The 23,522-nt window shown below is 31.1% G+C and overlaps 2 protein-coding genes and 2 long non-coding RNA genes across 4 annotated transcripts; 2 read left to right on the forward strand and 2 right to left on the reverse strand.

The window, feature by feature from the left end:
- Positions 1 to 1,488: 1,488 nt before the first annotated feature.
- LOC128295426 (ATP-dependent rRNA helicase rrp3-like) lies at positions 1,489 to 7,591 on the reverse strand. Its single transcript, XM_053030996.1, has 7 exons — positions 7,196 to 7,591; positions 6,793 to 6,903; positions 5,428 to 5,526; positions 4,150 to 4,224; positions 3,686 to 3,775; positions 3,513 to 3,581; positions 1,489 to 1,548 (listed from the first exon to the last, which is right to left on the reverse strand). Exons 1-7 carry the CDS (start codon positions 7,589 to 7,591, stop codon positions 1,489 to 1,491), a joined length of 900 nt encoding a protein of 299 aa, XP_052886956.1.
- A 2,522-nt stretch (positions 7,592 to 10,113) lies between these two features.
- On the forward strand, positions 10,114 to 10,663 carry LOC128279286 (uncharacterized). Its single transcript, XM_053031199.1, has 2 exons — positions 10,114 to 10,523; positions 10,632 to 10,663. The coding sequence occupies exons 1-2, from the start codon at positions 10,195 to 10,197 to the stop codon at positions 10,648 to 10,650; spliced, it is 348 nt and encodes a 115-aa protein (XP_052887159.1). The 5' UTR covers positions 10,114 to 10,194; the 3' UTR covers positions 10,651 to 10,663.
- Positions 10,664 to 13,610: 2,947 nt separating this feature from the next.
- LOC108459022 (uncharacterized) lies at positions 13,611 to 15,545 on the forward strand. The gene is made up of 3 exons (XR_008286002.1): positions 13,611 to 14,245; positions 14,328 to 14,688; positions 15,157 to 15,545. It is a non-coding gene; the product is annotated as an uncharacterized LOC108459022 (long non-coding RNA).
- A 1,560-nt stretch (positions 15,546 to 17,105) lies between these two features.
- Positions 17,106 to 18,150, reverse strand: LOC128295611 (uncharacterized). Its single transcript, XR_008286154.1, has 2 exons — positions 17,609 to 18,150; positions 17,106 to 17,281 (listed from the first exon to the last, which is right to left on the reverse strand). It is a non-coding gene; the product is annotated as an uncharacterized LOC128295611 (long non-coding RNA).
- Between the last annotated feature and the right edge of the window lie 5,372 nt (positions 18,151 to 23,522).

A 23,522-nucleotide genomic window follows, 5' to 3' on the forward strand; every position in this document is an offset into this window, starting at 1 on the left:
TGTTTTCTTTAGAAAACTAGGAAACAAATAACAAATTTTTTCATATATTCGACGTACACAAAATATTAGACAGATAGAGCAACTTATTTTTTGTAGGCTAGGTAGAATGTTCGACACGCGTAATTTTTACAAGGTGTCCTATCACCTATGAAAAGAGGAGATGTATCTGAGTATGGTGTAGAATCATTCAAAGCAGAGGCCTCCTTGCAAACATGATGCGGAGCTCCCGAATTAGGATACCACGATGAAGTCCCTATGGTTATAGGAATAGAAGAATCAACATTATCAAAATTGGACCCATACTAGGTCGTATTCACATTAAACTTAGCGGTGTTCGAGAAATCCGACGTAGGCACATTAGAAACCCGTGGCAACCCAACACATGGTAGGGAATAAAAAAAAAGTCAGATCTAAGGCCCTAACTCTAGAAGTTGGCCCAAGAAGAACACACGCTCTAAGCTTTGTTAATCACGGAACACTCGATCCACCATACAGTCCGCCATTTGGCCTATGAATACCCACATCGTTGACATCTAAGAGCCCAATACCTTGTTCATGACTAGGTGGGCCCCTAAAGCTAACAAAATTAGCACTCAGCCCAAGTCTTTGACTAGTATCATGTGGCCTAAAAACGTGGCCTACACCATTCGACCTAGCAATGCCACCATGTGGCCCAAAACTCTGGCTTGTAACAATTGGCCTAGTAAGGCCCACACCATGTGACCCAATATCCATAACATCAAAAAGGTTATGTGAAACCCTAAAATTTGTCATATGTAACACAACCACATCTGGTGGTATACCCTCCCACCATCGGCCATGACTGAAACCTGGTGGAGCCATCATCGACAATGGCCCGAATGGACCTAGAACCTTTGGAGGGAAGGAGAAACCACCATTGGCAGCATCCTCGCATCGACTCGTAGTACTTGAACCAAAAACATCGTACGACCTCTTCCGCCACTTGTAATCAGAGCCCACGCAGTCGAAGCCCAAGCCACCATCGGCGCAGTGGGGTTGTCGTAGTACTTATTGAATCGATAATAACAACGTTGTGCCAAGTGCCCAAACTGACCACAAATTTGGCACTGGATCTAAGAGCAAAATCCCCTCCCACGGTCACCAGTAGAGAAGCGACCACCACGCGCGAGTTCCACCACTATCGGCGTTGGAGCGGCCTTTATCAGATTTGTATAAAACGACACCTCCTGTGCCACACAAGTCTGTCGACTCTCATATTCCAACAGAATATCCACAAGTCTTTGCATGGGAAGAGGTTCGGACGAGAACGACGAACGGGTGAGAACGGCATTGTACTTTAGTGTTAAGCCCACATGAACAATCTGCACCTTCTCAACCTCCGAGATTCGAGATCCAAATGCTTCGATCAAGGCACAAGTATTCTGAATCTTAGCCACATATCCTTTAATTGACATATTACCTTTTTTAATTGAAAGCAACTCATGTTTAATGCAAGATAATTTGGCTTCAGTCAAAGCGGTGAACAGGCAGTTTACGGTACCCAGACATCATATGAAGACTTTGAATCTGTAAAACAAGAGAGAAGAGCACCACTTATTATGGACAAAAACCAGAACGCAAGCAACTTATCTTGCTGATGGAACAATGATGCCTCTAGATTTGGAACCAGAGGACCCTCAGGAGATGGAATAAACCATGGTGGAGCAGGTAAGGTACCTTCAATAAACCTTGTTAACTCATAAGCTTCAACAATCAATTTTATATATTGTTACCATTGTACAAAGTTACCTTCATCTATTTGACAATATCATGTTGAGGGAAGCATTGAACTAATCGAGAATTTGACAGTACATTGGACGGATTACCATTGTTTGCAAAAACAGAATCAATCAAGTTAGCCATGAAAGCGCAGCACGAGTAAGTCTCCAGGATTTAGGCGAAAGATACCATGTAAGTATATGCAAAGAATTCAACAGAAAAGGAAATGACTGAAATGAATTGAGAAAATTGATTTATTATTATCTATTTTGATACAGTTTATCAAGTGTATTTATATATAATTTACAAAGGGATAACTACGACTAACAACTTGTGAACAGCTCACTAACAATACTAACAGCCTAACAAAATCTTTACTAATGATGATATACTCTAACATGGGAAACTTCACAAATCTATTTTCAAATGTTTGGTTAGAGTGTTGGAAAAAAAATGAAAACACGAGCTAGTCTTAATGACACTTCTAAATCGGGAAGTGAAATAGCTTTAGTTAGTGGCGATGGAAATGGGGATATTGATGACCCTTTAACAGAGGGAAGGTCCTTTATGAAATCCCTAGATCTTAGTCTTCCTATATGAAATAGCAAGGCACAACATCAAATATTGTTCCATCTTTCATTTCAAAATTTAAACATTGGAGCAATTCATAATATATGTTTTCTTTTTTCAATGACGCCAAAAGGAAGATCATCAGGACCTCCTCCAATGACAGATTCTGGGCGCAGTTTAAGAATGAATTCAAAAAGCCACTGCAGCAAAATTGACTTTTAGCGGCGTTTTTTAAGGTCTTTAGCGGCGCTTAAAAGCGCCGCTAAAACTATTAGGCGCTTTTACAAGCACCGCAAAAAACGCCTCTATAGATGGCGCCACTAAAGTTTGCGGCGTTTATTTGAAAAAACGCCGCTAAAGATCAAGATCTATAGCGGCGCTTTTCCTACAAACGCCGCTAAAGATCATGACCTTTAGCGGCGCTTTTACTACAAACGTCGCTAAAGATCACGACCTTTAGCGGCGCTTTTCTAAAAAACGCTGCTAAAAGTCATGAAATTCAAAAAAATATATTACAAAATATTATAATAATCATGAAAATATAAAAAATTTAAAATTCATTATCAAATTAAATTTTCTATTAAAATTTTAACTTTAAAACTAAATACAAAAATTAATGAATTTAAATTTAAAATTTAAAATAATAAATTAATAACACAATTAAAATCCAAAAGTTAGAACTCAAGTTATCTTAAATATTAAAATAAAAATAAAAATTTAGAATCAAAACTAAAATAAATAATAAAAATTAGATTAAATATAAAGATATCAATAAAATAAGACATTATAATGAAGTTCTTTAAATGAAATAAGGACTTAATTCCCATGTGAAATATCAACATTGATTATTTAAATTGATTAACTAAGTCAAAATTGCAATTTGTGTTTTTCTTCTTTCAACTCAAATAAAAATAAAATGTTGAAACAAAACAATTAAATAAAAATTAGAATAATTAGTTGACAGAGATTATTATTAAGTATATGCAAATATGCAAGTAGACGATTACAAAATAGGGTGTAGAAGGACAACAACAAAATTAACATAGTTACTCACAAGATCTTCTCTTGTTGAACCAAGGTCGTACCTTCAAAGATAATATGTCGCAACAAGGAAGTACTTTAGGTTTAGTTTTTAGGGACATGAGAAAGAAGATCAATTGGTTTGCGTAAGAGAAAACAAAATATTCAGACTGCTTGAATACATTAGCAATGTGCTCCAAGCCTCGAGGTATTTTACAATAAAGCCTGTACATCCTAGAAAGATCCTCCACCTACAGAGTGTAAAGAAGGCCAAGTTAATATCTAACGATACATTTGTTGGAGCTAATAGCAAGAAGAGTAAGCATTGCTAGAAAAGGAAAAGATTGAACAATACCTTGTCATCTCTAAGCAAGGCCTCAGATCCTGAATGCTCCTTTTCAAGTAGCCGATTTGCATATGTGACCAACAACTCATGTTGCACTTTCTAGATAAAGAACAAACAAGAATCAATAGAATGCTCTAGGAATTATAGAACTATCTTTATAAGAACTTATTGTTAATTCTTATCACATAATTCCATGTCAATTCATACGTCAAAAACATGCAATCTCAATGCCTAGGTAGCTAGAAGGAAACATATAAAACAACAACCGGATCTTTCCACTCAACGAGAATTCACGCACTTCTATTGTTACATCTAAGTGACTACTTTCATTCATTAAACACTATTCATCCGAAAGTGACTGTCTTTGAGCAAAGAATTAACGAAATTCACTAAGAAAAAGAAAATCACCATCAAGCCAAAATTAAGCTCACGAAAAAAGGCTCTTCATTAACCTATTCCACCATTTCACTCACCTCTAACAATTTTGTCTCACCGCTTGAATGCGTAATTAGACACTCTCTCCTTTCCTTTCTCAAGCATTCTTTAGACTGCAATTAACATTAAAGTAAATAAAACAATTAGAACCATCTCAATTAATCGAGTAAAAACTTAAAACCTATAAAATTAAATTAAATTTTCTATTAAAACTTTAGCTTTAAAACTAAATATAAAATTGATGAATTTAAATTTAGAATTTAAATATTATGTTTAAATAAATGGGCAATCTACCAAAGAACAGAGAGATAATACAATTTAATAGGGTTTGTTTGCCTCAAAACTTGGTTTTCAGATTAAATGTCCAAATCTTTTCTTCAAGACGCCAACAAAGAAACGATTTTAACTAGGAAAAAGACAAAAGAGTGGAAGAAATGAATAAACACAGCTTCAAAGAATATGCATGCAAAAAATGCTATCCTGATTCGGTAGTTTCTTGAAAGAATTTATATTAATCTTTTCTCGAAGGGCACAAACAAACACATGCATAACAGTCTTCAGCTGAACTATTTTTGATTCTGCATCCAAAGCTTGTTTCAACCTTTCTTCACTTATTTTGTATACTAGTAAACAAATAATAATTAAAATAAAATAAGGTTATCAGCACCAACCAATTCGATGGGAACAACTCCAGTTTTCCCTCTTCACCAGATTTTGTGCAGATTTGGCCAATTCAGTCAGGATGTAATTGGTATCCTCAATTTATTAGTGATGAATATGATACAGAACTGTTTGGTCAGTTTGATAAGATTACAAAAGAAATCATTATATAAATTTTTTTAAAAATCATAATATTTGTAATCTATACTATTAATATTTTTTATTTTTAAATATATTTTTATATAAAATCTCATAAATAATAGAAAAATATCACATTAACTCTTATATATTTTAGAAAATTATAAATTAATACATGCTCAAAATAAATTTTGCTCCCAAAATAATAAAATTTTAATATAATCTTTTAAAAATTATAAAAATATAAGCTATCATAAATATAAAATTACATTTTATCTCTCACAAAAATACGCAACTCAAAAGTTTACTCCAAAATTAATTTTGACCTTGATAAATGATGTCAGTGTCTCATTATTTGTATCTTTTGTATAATTAATAATTTTGTTTAATTAAAATAACAAGACAAAAATCATACAAAAATAAGGGCCCTCTCTCCATAACATGACACATCAAACAAAAAACACTATGTTTTGATAGAAGCCAAGAACAAACACAGAATAATAATAATACATGCTTACCCTCATCCGTTTCTCCAGTTGTAATCTCCATGTCAGTTTCTCAACTTGGTTTTCCAGTTTGTTCTTTGCAACTTGCAGAGCTCCCGTCTCTCTAACAGCCTGTAAACAAAATAATAACAGAAAATCTAAGGGATGCATTCATAAAACAAAATATTATCATACTTAAAGGTCTTAGAAGTACTACATTGTTTCAGAAAACAAGGTCTGCATATAGAGAAAAATAAGTAACCCCCCAACCCACACACACAAAAAAATATTTATGTAAAAGATTTAGTAAATTTTAGATAAGATTTCGCGAGCATGGATATCTTGAATAGGCTTTAACTTGTACCCAAAATAAAACTCAAAACTCAAATTTGAAGAACCTCCCAAAAATATCTTAGCAAAGTGCAACTTCTTAATGCTCGATTTCAAATTTAAGCAGAGAAGAGGCCACGAAGACAAGTATGCCACCGCCAACCATTTTCAAGGTTCTAAAATATAGAAGACAACAAATTTCTATAAAAAGTTCAGCAGACGAGCAAGACATACCATATTAAGCTTCCGCAGCTTCTTTCGAGCTACTCTTCCTCTCCATGCACATTGTGTTGCAATTGTTTGCTTTCTTCAACTTCAGATAATGCAAAATTATACTTTGCCCCCCTTTTCACTTTTGGCCCTTAAAACAATTTCCGGCTTCACCCAGAAACAATGTTACAAGATAATAGCAACAAGTCAACAAAAACATCACAACATCACTTTTGATTCCTTATGCTTTTAAGAAGAAATTTGTTAATTTTAAAGTCATTTCGTGATGGTTCAAATTGTTATACTGTTTCAACCATGTCTTCATTCTCTATCTCGTGTATTTGTGCTTGGCTTAAAATATTTTCCTCAAATGGGGTCTAAATAAAAGGGCCTCTGTCAAATTAAAGCTTTAAGATTGGATTGTATCAATGGAAATTTTAAGCTATTATTATTCTTTGGCTTTCACAGGCGCTGAAAGTAAACATTTCCTTTGATTGAAACTAAAGAAAACCGCAACGAAAATGGTAACTTCCAACGCGAAATGTAGATATTGCATCATAAAGAGGAGGTCAATCGATGAGCATGGTCCATCCCAGCTTGTCCTCGATCGAGACCAGTTTGAGTCATCATTAGTGTTGCATGCAATTTCGAGCCAAGTGTTTACGCTCCCGGCTTGTATTCGATCCTACATTAATATGATCGATAAGAAAAAGCGATATGGAAGTAGCAACTAAAACGATAACTGTAATCTCCAACCCCGCATCAAGATGAAATTGTATTTAATTGAAACATTTGTAGCCAATCATCCTTTTGATGATTTGAGCAAATAAAGGAATTCTAAGATATTATTATCCTTACCTTTTGCCCTGGTAGGTTATACTTGCAACAGACTTCACAACCATAGTTGTTCCTGCGAAAGACTTCTTCAGCATCAAACACCTCCTTGATCGGAATAGCTCGTTCCTCAACCTGACAACACTACTTAGCATATTCACAATTCATACTTCAAAATAAATTAAATAAATTATAGATTAATCCTAAACAAAATTCAAGCCTCAAACACCTTCCCTAATTTACCATCTTTCAATAGCATTATTTTTTACTCTTCGAATAAGAAACATCTCAAATTTAAGGTTTTAGCTACGAGGTATCTAAAAATTAGGGCTTTTGCAAAAAATCACATGAAATCGATATCAGAACACATTTAAATCTGTCAAAAACAACTATTTTTAAAACAGGTCAAAGAATTGAAATAAAAAACATATTCTCTGCTAGCGGTGTCGACCACTTGACAAACAGTGAGAGCAATCATCGAAGTTTTTTCGGTACCAGATTGGGCTTGAGCAATCACATCGCGGCCATTGATTATCGGCATAACGGCTCTCTGTTGAATAGTCGACGGCTTTTCAAAGCCGTAATTGTAGATTCCACAGAGGAGATCGTCTTTTAATCCCATCTGATCGAAACTCAATATCGGCATGGTTATTTCAGCTCCTTTCACTTGTTTTTCTTCCACTAGCTCCAAAGCTGCCCATGCTTTGTAAGATTCGATCTCGAAAAGCTTCATTAGGTCTTCCATGGCGGATGGATCGAAATTCTTGTTGCCTTGTAAAGCTTGATCTGAGAGGAAAGTGAATTGAGAGAGGAGAGCTTCCATGGTTGTTTGATGAATTCAAATGCGGATCTACCTGGTAAAATTGGAAAGTAGCAAAAGCGGTATAGAGAAACACCTAAAGGGTTTTGAGGATACCGATTTTAAGGGGGAAATTCGACGTTTCAGGGGGAATTTGTGGATAAAAGGGCGCCACTTTTTTTATTGCATTTTTTTGTGGCGTTTTTATAAAAAAAACGCCGCTATTGTATATATTTTGCAGCGTTTTTCATGAAAACGCCACTAATCACTATTTTATATTTTATTTTTATTTTTATATTTCATTTTTATTTGTTATCAATATTGTTATTTATTTATCAATGTTTTTTAAATCTAATATTTAAATATATCAAATAGTTTAGATTAAATATTTTTAAAATAAAAGTATTAATTGGTTGTATAAAATTTTATCATTTAACAAATATCAAGTAAACCTTAAATCCTAAATCATTTAATATATATATAAAGTTTATCTATTATCTCTTAAATAATTTAAACTATAATCATAATTTTAATATATTAAAATTAAAATTATCTCTTTTACAATCATATAAGAAATTATTTAATATATAAATTAAAAACACAAATTAATTTAAACCATTAATCCCTAAACTCTAAAATCCTAAAATATAAACCATTAACCATTAACCCATAACCCCTAACCCCTAACCCTTAAATTTTAAACCCCAAACCCTTAAACCATAATACATAAACCTTAAAATAGTAACTCATAAACCTTAAACCCTCAATCATATACCCTAAATCGTAAACCCTAAACTATAATGATTAATTGATTCAATATTTTAAATTAATATTATCTTTTTACAATTATATAAGAAAATATTTATCATATAAATTAAAAACATTAATTAACTAAACCCTAAACTCTTAATCTTTAATCTCTAGACCCTAAATCCTAAATCCTAAAATATAAACTCTTAATCCTAGACCCCTAACCCTTAAACCATAATCCCTAAACCCATAATCCATAAAACTTAAAATAGTAACTCGTAAACCTTAAACCCTTAACCATATGCCCTAAATCATAAACCTTAAACTATAATGATAATTAATTCAATATTTTAAAATTAATACTATCTCTTTTATAATTATATAAGAAAATATTTAACATATGATGTACATCAACATCCATGTGATGTTTTTTAGGGTTTAGTATTTTAGGGGTTATAGTTTAGGGGTTAAGTTTTTTTAAGATTTAAGAGTTTAGTGTTTTAAAGATTATAGATTAGTGTTTATGATTTTTTTGGGGGTTTAGGTTTGTAGGGGTTATATGACTTTTAGCGGCGTTTTATCGAAAGCGCCGCTAATGCTCCGGTTTTTAGCGGCGTTTTACCAAAAGCGCCGCTAATGCCCTGGTTTTTAGCAGCGTTTTACCAAAAGCGCCGCTAATGCCCCGGGTTTTAACGGCGTTTTACCAAAAGCGCCGCTATTGCTCCGGTTTTTAGCAGCGTTTTTGGTAAAACGCCGCTATTGCTCTGTTTTTAGCGGCGTTTTTGGTAAAACGCCACTATTGCTCTATGTTTTATAATTTTTGTGGCGTTTTTTGGTAAAACGCCGCTAAAAACGCCGCTAAAGCCCTGTTTTCCTGTAGTGAGCCAACTACTAGTAATGAGTCCAAGAGCTAGAAGAGCCTTTGGTCATGCCTTAGATTCCCAACTCCCCTAGTCTTTCTTCGTCAGGTTCGATTTGCTTAGAAACAGAAAAAGAAAACTTCATTTGGTTTTCATTGATGATTGATGAATTGCTTTCCTAGATCAAACATGGCTTCTATCTGAATACGAAACAAAGGAATTACGGTCAATCCTAATGAACTTGTGCTAATATGCTTAACCATCCGTACACTATACATAGCCTCTGTGCTGAACAATCATGCTTAGACCTTAGTTCATGAAAGATGAGACAAATTTAGCAAAAACTATTTGGAAATTCTTTAAGCATACCATGTTAGTGCTCCAAAGCTTGGCAGAGCAGTCATTACTTCAACGTACTGGCCAAACTTTGTTGGTTCAACTTGAGAAAAGTCGACAGCACATTGCCCACTTTTGGTTGTTCAGTGAATTGTAAGAACCCTCAACAAGTTTCGGCATCCCATGTCTGTATTTTCCTATTGCTACCATGAGACTCCTTAAACTTCCATCTCCAAAGGATTGAGCAGTTCTTAATGGCCACATTGTAGACGCTGGCGGCCAGCATAGCAATGGAGTAATGGGTCGGGCCTAAGTTTTGGCGAGCTTAGACCCAATTAATTAGATTTCATTTCTTCCCAATGATGATTAGTATAAATAATTTTTAACTAACCTCTCCCCCATGTTTGTCCAATAAAATAAAGTCTGAGCTGTTACTAATTTGCGGGGTTAAAAATCTTGGTTCTCTAGCTTCTTGTGGTGCATCACAGCCATCCCTTACAAACATATATATACACATATGTATTGTCTTCCATCCCTGATTTTAGTCGATCAAGGAGGTAAATCATTCTGTTAAGCATTACAGGCTTTAAACGATTTGTCAAAAATGAGGGATGATTTAATTAGGAGATGGAAATATGTCATTATTAAGATGCTGTGGGTACAGGTTTTAGAAGCAACAACATGGAAACAAAGTACGTATTAGGTGATGAGGAGGAGGAGACGACGGTGGCCATTGATGAGGCTGATGACTTGCGGCAGCCCAATGACACATTTCTTACTGATTTGAATCTCATGATTGTGGCGCTTTCACTAAGCTCCATATGCAACGAAGGAGATGATGGCTTAAACTTGGATGCCACCGACAACAACAAAGTCAATATTAAGGATCTTGAAGCAGGTAAGGATAAGGGCAAGACCTGCAATGTTCCCAGGCTCCATGCTAGAAAACGGGATACCAACAACGACAACGTAAAGCTCATGAGACGACAAACACCACACAAGGATTTCAGGTGAGAGATTTGGCAGTGTTTCTTTTTTTGTACGTTACGTTTTTACATTAAAGAAAAGAGAAGCAGGTAATATATGTCCAGTTATTAATGTGCTTAGTTTATGCACAGGCATGGCAGAAGAATGTAGACGACGACATTTGTACAGAGAGGAAGAGCGAAAACAAGAAAATTTTGATGGTTAAGCGCCGAGGAAATTGGCGGTTCTTTTTTGTATTTGTAGCTGCTGGTACTCTTAATATATATTGTTTTTTTGATTGGATGAAGATAATTCCCTTGCTCCATTCACGGTCAGTTGGCCCCCAAATTCACTTTATTACATTTTTTTTTTATATATTTACGCACATATTTTAATTATTTTTAAAGTTGCATGTGTTTTTTCTTTTATAAATCATAAATGATGTAGCACGTTTAAATACATTCCAAATAAAATATGAAAAAGCTCAATCTCATTAAACATAAAATTAGCCAATGTTTAAGTTGCTATCTAAATCAATTACCTCAACTAAAATTCAAGTACCTAATTTGACTAAAAAAAAAATTTAAGTATCAAATTGAATCTTGAGGCCAAGTTATAGATATCTAATTGAACCAATAATAATGTTAAGTATCAATTTGAACTTTGAAGCTAAATTCAAGTTTTAAAATGTATATTTATCTTATGAATAAATAAATAAAGGTTTAAAATGTCAATAGTCTATGTACTTTTTGAAATCTAAAATTTAATTCCATTTTAATTTTGAGACATTGAGTTCCTATATTTTTTTTTGATTTAAAATTCTTGGTCCCTAACCGAACTTTCGTCCATTTTTTCAATTAGTCTCTAATGTGGCAATTACAAAGGAAAGGAAAAATAACTTTAATAACTCTCAACATTTATAATTTTTTGTCAATTTGACCATTGCTCTTTAAAAATACATAAAAATTCAAAAAAAAATTATGGATAAACAAGACTTAGAACACAAATGATAACTAATATATATTAGGTTTGGTGTTCAAGAAATTGAAAGAATTATTAGGTTTGGTAGTTTAGAAATCAATGATAGTTGTGTTATGAGTAGATAAGATGGGTGAAATCACCAAATTTAAATTAAATTTACAGTATAAAGAATAAAATAGATCCCACAGAAATTGAAGTGATAAATTTTACGATTTTTATGATGTGCAAAATTAAGGAAAAGGGATTAAATATAAATATAAAATACATCATAACTTCTTATAATTGATGGATGATTGGTCATCACTATTGCGATCTCTTTCTATTCGTCGTTGATTCATGTTACTTTTAATTTTTAATTTAATTTTTCAATTTCTTGTTATCTATCTGTTCTTCATTTACACTAATTATTAATCAATTATGAAATGCAAATGAAACATATTTTTCCTCCTAAGAAATATTTTTGTAATGATGAGTGTCAAATCAAATTTTATCTTCACAAACAAATAACTATTAAATTTATTGATTTTATGTAAGTGTTTTTTCAATTTTCATTTTTCATTTTTCATTTTTCATTGATGTTGTAATTTTGTGTCTTAAATCATTTTATTTCTCATAAATCGTGTCTCTAATTAGAGACTACACAATATGGTCTATATAAAAACTATTTTGAAATTGTTGGGTTCTTTTCAAGTTTTTTTTCTTATTTGTTCACTCTTTTTAATTAATTTTGTTTTTTATTGTTATTTTTGAAATTTTGTTATAATGAAAAAATTTGTCAATCGTATGTATTAAATTTTAATTATATTATATTAATTTTTTTGTTTTAAATTGTTTTGGAAGTTATATAATTTTATTATTATTTGTCTTAAATAATTTTTAAAAGTTATAAATTTTAAATGTTAATTTTGTTTTGTAAGTTATAGTATTATGCATATGGAGATTTTTTTTTTTTGAATTATAAAATAAGAGCAAAACCTTAACAATAATTTGATTCAAACTTAAATTATGATGGAAAATTAATCCCACCACATTTTTTTTAAGTGTTATGGTCAGTTTATTAACTCCTATTTTTTAGCAAGTCTGTTAGTCAAATAAGTTTGTTTAATCTTTATGGGATTATTCTGTTTTTATTATTCTGCTAGTGGAGAATCTTACTTTCACGATTTGATTTCTCTATAAGCCTATATAAAGGCATAATTGTTGAAGTTAATAATAGAGAATTGAGTTTGGTTATCTTCCTCTCTTGTGTTAAGTATTCCTGTAAAGTTTGTCATTAGATCACACTTGGAGTTGTAAACACTTTAATTATCAAGCCAACACATGAGATTTATATGAAAAATCATTTAAACAATCAAATTAAAGTAGAAAAATTTCATTCGTTGTCCATTTTTTTTTTTAGTGTATAGTCAAAAGGTAATGAATTTTAATGAATCTTTTTAAGCTTAATTTTTTATTTAGTATTAAATTTTATGTTCTTCCTACATCTTTGTAACTTCTTATCGTTAAATTTTATTAAGGAAACACAAGTTTTATCAATGAAATTAGTTTTTTTTCTGAGTATTTGGGCTAAATTCGAATCTTGAAGTTGATATTATTGGGAGGGTGTTACCTAAATACCACTTCAGCCGAGCAAGACTATACTCAAATCATAAAACGAATGAGAATAGTTGTGATTATACAAAAAAATCAATTTTTTATAAAAATATCAAGATTCTATACCCATTAATTTTGGAAAAATATGTAACGACCGATTTTTAATGGTATTGAAAAATACGATTTTTGGAATTTCATTTTCATAAAATAAATCCGTAAATATAAAATAAGAATATTTACAGATATTGTGTAACTATTTCGCCTATAAATTAATTAAATAAGGTTTAAGAACTAAATTATAAAAATTCAATAACTTTAAAATTTTAATTAAAAAGACACGAAAACTTTACTCATAAATTAAAAACAATAAAAAAATAACGCAACGAAATTTTATTAAATTAAAAGGGTTGATGTTTTTAGTGACTGTAAAATACCTCACATTGATTAAAACTATAAATATAATAACTAAAACCTAAAAAGAAAAGGGTGGCTGTAATGCCTCCCTTCTCAACCCTTTTACGCATATATATATATATATAAAAATATGGTTTAACTATAAAATTGGTATTTATTTTTTTGTCCTAAATTGATACGTTAACTTTTTTTCTTTTTTATTTTCCTTTTCCTTTCCTTTTTCTTTTTCTTTTTCTAGGCCTGCATCTTTCTTCTTTCTTTCTTCCTCCCGTCGGAACGCTCGTCTCCACCCAGAACTAGATTACCCAATGCCTCATCTCCATCTGATCTCTGAGAAAATGAAATCAGCGACAACTCAGAACCCGGTGTAAAGAAGATCCGCAACCAGAAGAAGCGCGAGGCTTGTCGCGTTGCTCGTTAGGGCATGGACCTTGCTTCCTTCTCAACCCCTCAAATCAAACGTATCCTCAAGTGTAGTGCAACCTACAAACATATATGTATTAAAAAACATTTTAAAACTTTTCAAATCAAATGGTACAATACTGAAAGCTAACATCTTTGTTTGTTTTAATTTCTTTTACGGTTTTTCTCTCGAACAAGATGTTTTCGATGCTTTAATGCTAGTTAAGGTACTTAAGGAAGTGCAAGTTTTATAATTCTGAAGCTTCTTCGTATTTCACTGTAAAATATGTTATTGTAGATAAGGTGTTTGTGTTTTGGTTGCAAAGACTAGGGCCTGATGTTCGAGAGGGAAAACGAAGGCAGTTCAATTATATTGGTAAAAAACGTATATTGGAAGCCGATTGATTTACGTTCCTTTATGGATTGTGGCGAATGATTTATACTATATTTTGTGTTAGGGAAACTGCTGAGAGAAGTAGAACCTGAATTGATGGAAGCTTTGATCCAGGCTACAAAAGTAGATGACCAGAAAACATTATAGGCTTTAGTTGGTTCAAAGACACAAATCATTGAAGAAGATGATGAAGATGACGACCAATTTGAATATAGTGTAATTCAAGTTTTGATTTGAAGACTTATTGTAGGCTTAAACTGATTACACCTGTATGTATATTCTCTTACTATTGTGCTATTTTTTTTACATGCAGCAGTCATAGGAGTTTGTTAACACTGCTAATAGATTGTTTGATGGGTTGATCAGCAAGGACATTGAATACTAATGAAGTATTTTCAGTTAGCAGTGTCAATTTTGATCGTCAGGTAAGCAAGCTGATTAAATTGTTTCTCAGTTGCTTTGATCAATATGTACCATTGGAGTCTCGAGGCTAGTTAGGTAAGCAAATTCATCTAAATTCTTCTCCTTCAAATTGCTTCACTGCCTTGCATGAACAAGTTAAATGTTGCATTGCTCAAAAGTCGGATTGTTGTTCGCTTTTTATTTTCTTTTATGTTATTTTGGATAAGTAACAGATTTAATTTATCCATGAAGTTGTTAAACTGCTATTGGTACGCAGTCCACTAGATACACAACTTAGAGCATCTCAATGGACTCGAAAATAGAGGGATTTAAACCCCGGGCATTATAAAGAAGATTTAATATGTTGTAGTGCTCATTAGACCAGCATGCAAAGCCATAAGCGTACTACATCATTGATAGTTGATATAGCCAAGTACCACTGCCACTATTGCTTGATATCTTGCCCTATTGATATTAATCAAGTTTTGTAGGTTTGACAGGAATTGCGTAAACTTGTTTGTAGAGTTAAGAACAAATATGAGTGAAGAAGATAAGGAAAAAAATAGAAGCAGCAGTAAGGAGTGCCAGAAAGACCCTCGCTCGGTTTCCTCGTACCGTCGCCAAGCAATTGATTACAGAAGAGAGTTTTGATTAAACTGATTGGTAATACCATTATTTTGTACCATAATTAAGTTCATTTTCTTATGCATGTCATATTGCATACGATTAAAGTCTTAGAAATCGCAAAATGCATGTTCTGTTAACAAACCAATATAATGAAAAGAACAATTTTTTTTTTTTTTCCTTTAGGTGCCCATCTCTTGCAGTGTTGAAACGAACACTTTCTTAATTTGTTGTATAGCCTTCTATTTCTAAACCACTATTTTTGTATTTATTCACAACATTTTACATGTAAATATCAAGTGGGAGAAAATAAAATTAAAATCTCAACCAAACATAACAACTTATTTCAAAATCCGGAAGAGTAGGCACAGTAGCATCTTTTCTAGTTTGGTCCGCAATCATTGACGTTTGTTTCCGAAAGCTCAATAACCATAAATATCTATATATATATCGCCATTGAAGAATCTCACTAATCTTTTCCTTCGTCGGTGCTATCTTCACACACTTTCCATGGTACCACTGTTCATAGTTGTCACACTTTCCATGCACTACACCTGATGATACGTTTGATTTGAGGGGTTGTGAAGGAAGCAAGGTCCATGCCCCAGCGGACGACACAACAAGCCTCGCGCTTCTTTTGGTTGCGGCTCTTCTCTATATCAGGTTCCGAGTTGTCGCTGATTTTGTTTTCTCTTCTCAGAGATCAGATGCAAATGAGGCATAGGGTAATCTGGTTTCACCTGGGTGAAGACAAGCATTCTGACGAGAGGAAGATTTTTTCGGAGGAAGAATGCAGGCCTAGAAAAAGAAAAGAAATATAAGAAATGAAAAGAAAAAGGGAAGAGAAAGGAAAAGAAAAAAGAGGCATAAGAGGATGCCACGTGGTGGCATGCAATTGGCCAGTGTTGCCATGTCATCAAAAATTAATGTCATTAATCTTAGGTACCAATACAGTGGATGGAAAAAATTTCAAGTATTAATCTAGGACAAAAAATCATGAGTACTAATTTTGAAAAAATTGACAAATATAGGTATCAATTTTAAATTTAACCCTAATAATATTAATAACCCTAATTAATAAATCCATAAAATAAAAAGAGACAAACTTAAAAGAAAATAGGTCTTATTAATAATAATAATAATAATAATAATAATAATAATAATAATAATAATAATAATCTTAAGATTTTCGTTTTGTGCATCAAGTTAAGTTCTTGTGTCAAATTTTTTACAATCCACATATCCACTTACTTCTCGACACATCGAGCAATAATTGTACCTACATAAAAATAATTAATTAAGTGTTAAATTAGGTATAACTCATATACAAAATTAATTAAAATAAAGTTAAATATAAATTTAATATTTAAATTTATTTACTTCTCTTAAATTAGTACTTATAATCTTTTTTATCTTAAATTAATACACAAACTTTTTTTCGGTTAACTAAAACAGTACCCAAGCATAATGTCGTTACGATGATATCATAATCTAAAATTTTTTTAAAAATCTTTTCGACTTTTCTCCCCCTATTTTTCTGTCCTTTTCTATTTTTCTAAAAAAATTAATTTTCTTTTTTCTGTTTTTTCTACCGTTTCTTCTTTTAAAAAGTATTTCCATTTTTTTTTCTTCTATCCTTCTTTTTTCCCCGTTTCCCATCTCCTTTTTTCTTTTATTCTTTGCATTCTTTCTTCTTCCTCATCATCCAACATAATCCCATTCTGATTTCCGGGCTTTTTAATTTCTTTTTTATGTTTTTCTTTCGATCCTAACAATTTTTAACTCCAAATCCAAAATTGCACCAAAATACATAGTATTCAAAACAAATATTTGGGTTTGATTTTTAGACATTTCAAAACTTATTTCTGGGTTTGAATATCATCTGATACAAATTGAAAAATCGAGTGATTTTAAGCCCAATGCTCGATTCCCTCACAAGCTATTACTTCTTCTTCCTTTCGCCCAGGTTTCTCTTCACCTTCCTCAATCATCCTGAAACAAGACATAAGACAGATAAAGGAAGATTAAAGATGCATAAGAGATGAACAAAGGAAGATAGGAGAAAGGTTGGAAGATGTTAGACATCAATGCGATGAATTTAGACTAGAAATAAAAACCACTCATATTCAAAATAAGAGTAGGAACTGCAAATGCTTATGAACAAACCAAACCAAACTAAATCCTCACTAATAATATAAGGCTGGAACTTTGTATTAAATGAAAGAAAGAAAAAAGAAAAATATTTTTAAACAAAAATTTTAGTTTCTGGATTTCAACATCATAATCACATGGAAACTTTGTATTTAAACAAAGACTCACCACTGGAAAATCCATTGCATGGACCCAAATCACGCGAAAACGGACCAAGAAAACTAGAATATCAATTACCAGAATAACATTTTCTTCTTAATGGTTTTTAAAGACCAAAATGTTTTCTTTGCAGAATATTTTTGAGAATAGAAAAAAAAAAAAAAAAGAGAGAGAATCAAAAGCCAAAATAAAAATCTATGTGGAGATTTTTGGAAACTATTTGGGAGTGCTGAATAGTGAAGAGGTTTGTCATATCAAAAGGAAGTTGTTGTCAAAGTTACACTATGATTGGATGGTCGGATCTTTAGATCAAGCTAGAGAAGTTTGAAAGTTTAAAGACACTTTTATGACTTTTGAAAAGTTTTTTGAGAAATCTAATTTGAGCAATTGAATGAGTAAACGGAGAGCTACACTCCTGTGCCATTTCCAGTCCGAAAAGGAGGCCAACCACCATTGGCGACAGAGGCAGCAAAACCAGTTGAGGGAGGATAAAGAAAGAAGAAGAAGAAATGGCAGAAAAAACAAGCAAAAAAAAAAGGAAATTAATTTTTTTAGACAAAGAGAAAATGGCAAAAAAAAAAAGGGGAAAACAGTTAAAAAGAAAAAAAATAATTTTTTAGATTATGACATCATCATGATGTATTGATGCCACATGTCACAATTTTATTTTCTCACCTCTCTTGAATTTAACGGTGTTAGGTTTGGGTATCAATTTAGTTGAAAGAAAAATTGTTCAAGTGCTAATCTGGACAAAAAAAAATTATAAGTACTAATCTGGAAGAAGTGAATAAGTTCGAGCACTAATTTCTTATTTAACACTTAAAATAAATAATAAAAATATGTGGATTAATCACATTATTAACGTGGTTATGTATTAGTTTCTTTAGGTTTTTAAGTTTGGATTTTAGTACAAGAATATGGCAAATTATTCCTATTTTGTGCTTCAAATTGAAAGCATAAACCGAAAGACAAAGGATTCTAATAATTACATTCCTTGTTTTTGTTTTTGTTTTATTAATTTTAAAGTATTTTTTATTTTTTCGTAATTTTGAATTTTTAAAATTATATATTTAATTTTTTAGGATTTTATGGAAAATTTGAAAAATATATATTCTTTAATTTTTTTATAGACTTGTTATGTACTTTTAAAGAATAAAGGTTAAATTTTAGATTAGTCCTGTATAAACCTCATACTGTTTTTAGAAATTTTATTTACTCAATTGTGTCTTTGATATTATGAACATGCTAGCATCTATGATTTGATGATTGAATTGCCACTGTATCATGATTATATGTGAATATTTCGTGTTTACTATCACTGTCTTTCTAGTAAGCTGATACTGTTATTCTTACCACTATGTTACTAGTTGAAAACCGAATACATGTTAAATATGCCTATTGTTACTATTGAACTGAATACAGGTTAAGCATGTCTACTGCTACTGTTGAACCAAATACATGTTAAGCATGTTCACTTTTTTTGTACTATACTATTACTAGCATGTAATACTGCATTGCATGGGGTGGGACGATTGCAAGGAAGAAGTAGTGACAGTTTAATACTCTGCAAACACTGGTGATTTATCCACAAACTTACTGGAAGCTTTTATCTGCAAACAAGTTGTGCATTCACAACCTATTGGCAGCGTATTGACCTGCAAATACTGATGGTTCATCCACAAACTGGAGTGTCCGAATTAAAAGAGTTCTAGGGAACTCTTACTGTGGAGTGTAACAGTGGAGTACGATCTTTTTTGTTAAATTGAAATTGCATTGCATTGGCACTCATAAGCATGCTCGAATGAACTGTTAATATCTGCTATATTATACGAATGCCATTATACTGAAAATTGTTATTATGTGTGCTTGGTTTATTATTCTGCACTGTTTTTCTTGTGATGGAACTCACACTAAGCTTCATAGCTCACTCCCATTTTATTTCTATTTCTACAGATAACCGACTAGGTTAGGATGCGGACATGACATACAAAGGGCTTAGAAACGTTTTATTTATATAGAAGTATTATTAGTCTTATTTTCATAATTCCTATTATTTCGGAACTGTATTGTTTTATTGATATTGTGGCATGGGACTTATGTTTAGGGTTTAATTAGCATGCATGATTTTTAATTTGAATTTAGGATATTGAACATGGAATTAAATTTGGTTATGCATTAAACAATTCGATTTAACTTAATTAAAACTAAATTGAATATTAATTTTCTTTGCCAAATTATAAATAAATTTTGAAAGAATAAATAATTTAAAAATTAACTAAGTTTTCAAAAGTAACCATTGTTACAAGAAAAATGTTAAACTTAATCAATTTTATTAATTCATGAGTTTTTTTGAAAATATATTAAATTTTCTTCTAAGATAAACAAATGTTTTTAAAATGATTGTTCTAAAAACTCCGATAGCTTAATGGGTCATTTTGGTGGTCAATATAATCTTCTGAATTCGAATATAATGTTTAGGCCAAATTAAGGAGGCTACACTGTAAAACACCTCACCTTAATTAAAACTATATATAATAATAACTAAAACCTAAAAAGGAAAATGGTGGTTGTAACGCCTCCCCCTTTTCAAACCTTTTACACAGAAGAGGAGCAACCGAGACCACAATCTCTACAACCACAACCCTACCCGGAAGCTAAATTAAGAAGGAATCCAGCGCGTAACCGTTGATCACCCCGATGTGGCACCGATTCTAACCGACATATGCACAGATTAATTTTATATTGTATCGATGATCTTTATTATCATTTTACAAAATTAACATTGTATCTAAGAAAATGGTAGTTGATATTTGTTATCATTTCACAAAATTAATGTTGTAATTTGTTATGATTTCACAACATGATGATATTTATTATTATTTCACAAAACCACTCGTTTACATATTATAATGGAATTGATATTTGTTTTCTAGTTTGCATAGTCCTTTCGATGTGGACATGACGGCATTGTATGGCCCGGGTTCCTACACTATCCGGAGCATTTTTTTCAGAAACGTTTCAAATATCCCGGGATTCTCAGGATATTTTTCAGAACCCATCTCGTCAAAATTATTTTTCAATTCTCCAAGTTTCGATATTTAATCAAAAATAATATACGATTGGTGTAAATACGAATATTTTAAATATCAAATTCAATTATTACAATTATTAAGTTAAAATTTTAATCAATTTAAAATCATAAACCCTAACCCTAAAAACCTAAAACCCTAACTAATCCTAAACCCCTGAATTTGATAATTTAGTAAAAAATAAGTGTTAATGGAAATAATAGAAATATAATAATAATCTTAGGCTCTTCCTTTTGTGCATCAACTTAAGCTCTTGTGCCAAAATTTTCATGCAATTCATTTATCCGTTCATTTCCCAACACATCAAGCAATAGCTGTACTTATATAGAAAATGATCAATCAAGTGCCAAATTAAGTAGAATTTATATCCAAAATTAATTAAAATAAATAATAAAGATACGTCGATTAAGCACATTACCAATGTAGTTGCGTCTTAGTTTCTTTATGTTTTTAAAGTTGGATTTTAATTACTTTTAGTACAAGAAATGGCAAAATTGTTCCTATTTTGTGTTTCAAATTGAAAGCAAAAACCGAAGAATAAAGGACTCTAGTAATTAAATTCTTTATTTTTATTTTTAAAATTTTAAAGAGTTTTTATTTTAATAATTTTAGGATTGCTATGGAAAAAATGAAAAAAAATGCTTTTAAAAATCTCTGTAGACTTATTATGTAATTATAAAGAATAAGGGTCAAATTAACAAAAATTAAAAATATTATGGGCTAAAAAAACTATTTTACCCTTTTTAGAGATCCACGTCAACAACTAACAGAAAAATTGGACGGGAATTAGCTCAGGGACAAGATTTTTAAATAAAAAAAATACATGGACTCAATGTTTTAGAATTAAAAAGTACCTGACTAAATTTTATATTTTAAAAGAGTATTGGGATCAAACCTTAATTAAAAAAATCCATATCACTTGCTTAGCAGTTTTGAGCCTGTCATACAGCCCAACTTTTGAATAGCACAGAATCAGTATCCATAATGTGCAGCTTATTGGGGCCATCAACGTCAGTTCAGGGGCAACAAATTCCTTGTGGAAAAGAAAACTATTTTTGGAACATGAATCTTCCAGCTTCCTTAGATGAAAACTTTCATGTCGGCTAGCAGGGGCGTACCCGGGGCTGGCAGGCCCCAAAATGGAAATTTTCATTTAGATACTTTTAAATTTTATAAAAATTTAAATTTAGTAAAAATAAAATTATATTTTAATCTTATTAAAAATAATAAAAATTAATTTAATTATTTAATAATTATAAAGATATGGATATTAAAATGGTAAAATTATATTTTTACTAATTTAATTATAATTTCAGCCCCTAAAAAAATTTCTAAATCCTTATTGATGAAATCAGTTGCATAAATTCAAAAACAGCGCCAAAGACCATGATTGATATTGACACCAAAATATGAGAAGAAATCATGAATAAACATTTTGTGCTTAATAAACATTTAACAGCTGTTGTGAATCATGAATAAACATTTTGTGCTTAATACAACAGAAGTTTGTATTGACGATCTGAAACATCGGGTCCTGTCTCAGCTGCAATTTGGATTCCAATTTTGTTTGCCCTATTTGGTATACATACATGTACCTTCTCTGTTTCCTACGAAAAGGGACAAAAACAAACAAAAGAAAGGATTTCTTTGTTGTTTTTTCATGCAATTTAAGCCAAAATTACGTACACAGTTAAAAGGTAAAACATGATTGTAAATGGACAAAACTTTTGATTGTACCATACAGTAAAATACATTACATCTCATCCAACTTTCCGACAAAACAGTCCGCATAATTTGAAATTATCCTTACGGTTGGAGGCTGAAAGCATGGCTTTTTTATTAGACTAACTCAAAAAAATAAATTAATTATTTAAATAATTCACCTTTTTAATTAAATACAAAAATAACTCGTTTTCTACAGTAAAAAGTGGTGGAGCCATATGATATGGCGCCACCACAGTGCCACGTCAGCAAGGGGTGTTAAAAAATTATTTTTTGGTGGAGTCATGTTAAATTGCGCCACCAATATAAAATACCAGGGAAATCAACATGGCGCCACCAGTATAAAATATCAGAAAAATACTTAAAGTTCTGAAAAAAAGGAGGACTTAAAAATAAATTTACTATTTTCGGATGGAGCCATTCTAAATGACGCCATCACCTTTTTGCCTGACACGTTTTCTTTTCTTTTATTTTCATATTTCTTTTATTTTTTCCTTTTATTTTCATATTCTTTTTTTTACTTTTTATTTTGTTCCTTAATAAATTGTCTTTTTATTTTTTTACTTTTTGATTTTTTCTTATTTCATTTTGTTTATTTTGTTTTATTTTTATTATTAACTTTAAAAATTTGTAATGTATATTTAAAATGTTTTATAATACTTTTTAAAATTTTAATTATTATTTTAAAAATATTTTTTAACTTTAGATATATATTTGTGAAATTAATTTTTATATATTCTAAAATGTATTTTCAAATTAATTTTTAAAATTTTAAATATTAATTTTAAATATTAACCATATTTTAATAATATAAAATCATTTAAACTTTTAAAATTTGTAAATACAATTTCTTTAATTTCTTTTAAATTTTAAACTTTTTAATTTTGAAAAGTTGGGAGACCTTAATAATAATTTTCATTTCTGGTGGATGGAGCCTGCCACCCTTTTTTTTACTTTTAATAAAAAATTAAGAAAAAGACAAAATTTAATAAAAAGTAAAAAAAGTGACAGAAACTGGTGGCGCCATTTGAAATGGCTCCACCAAAATGAAAAATTATTATTAAGGTCCCCAAACTTTTCAAAAATTAAAAAAAGTTAAAATATTTAAAAAG

Source organism: Gossypium arboreum, chromosome 7 (assembly GCF_025698485.1).
Source record: "Gossypium arboreum isolate Shixiya-1 chromosome 7, ASM2569848v2, whole genome shotgun sequence".
Lineage (NCBI taxonomy): Eukaryota > Viridiplantae > Streptophyta > Magnoliopsida > Malvales > Malvaceae > Gossypium > Gossypium arboreum.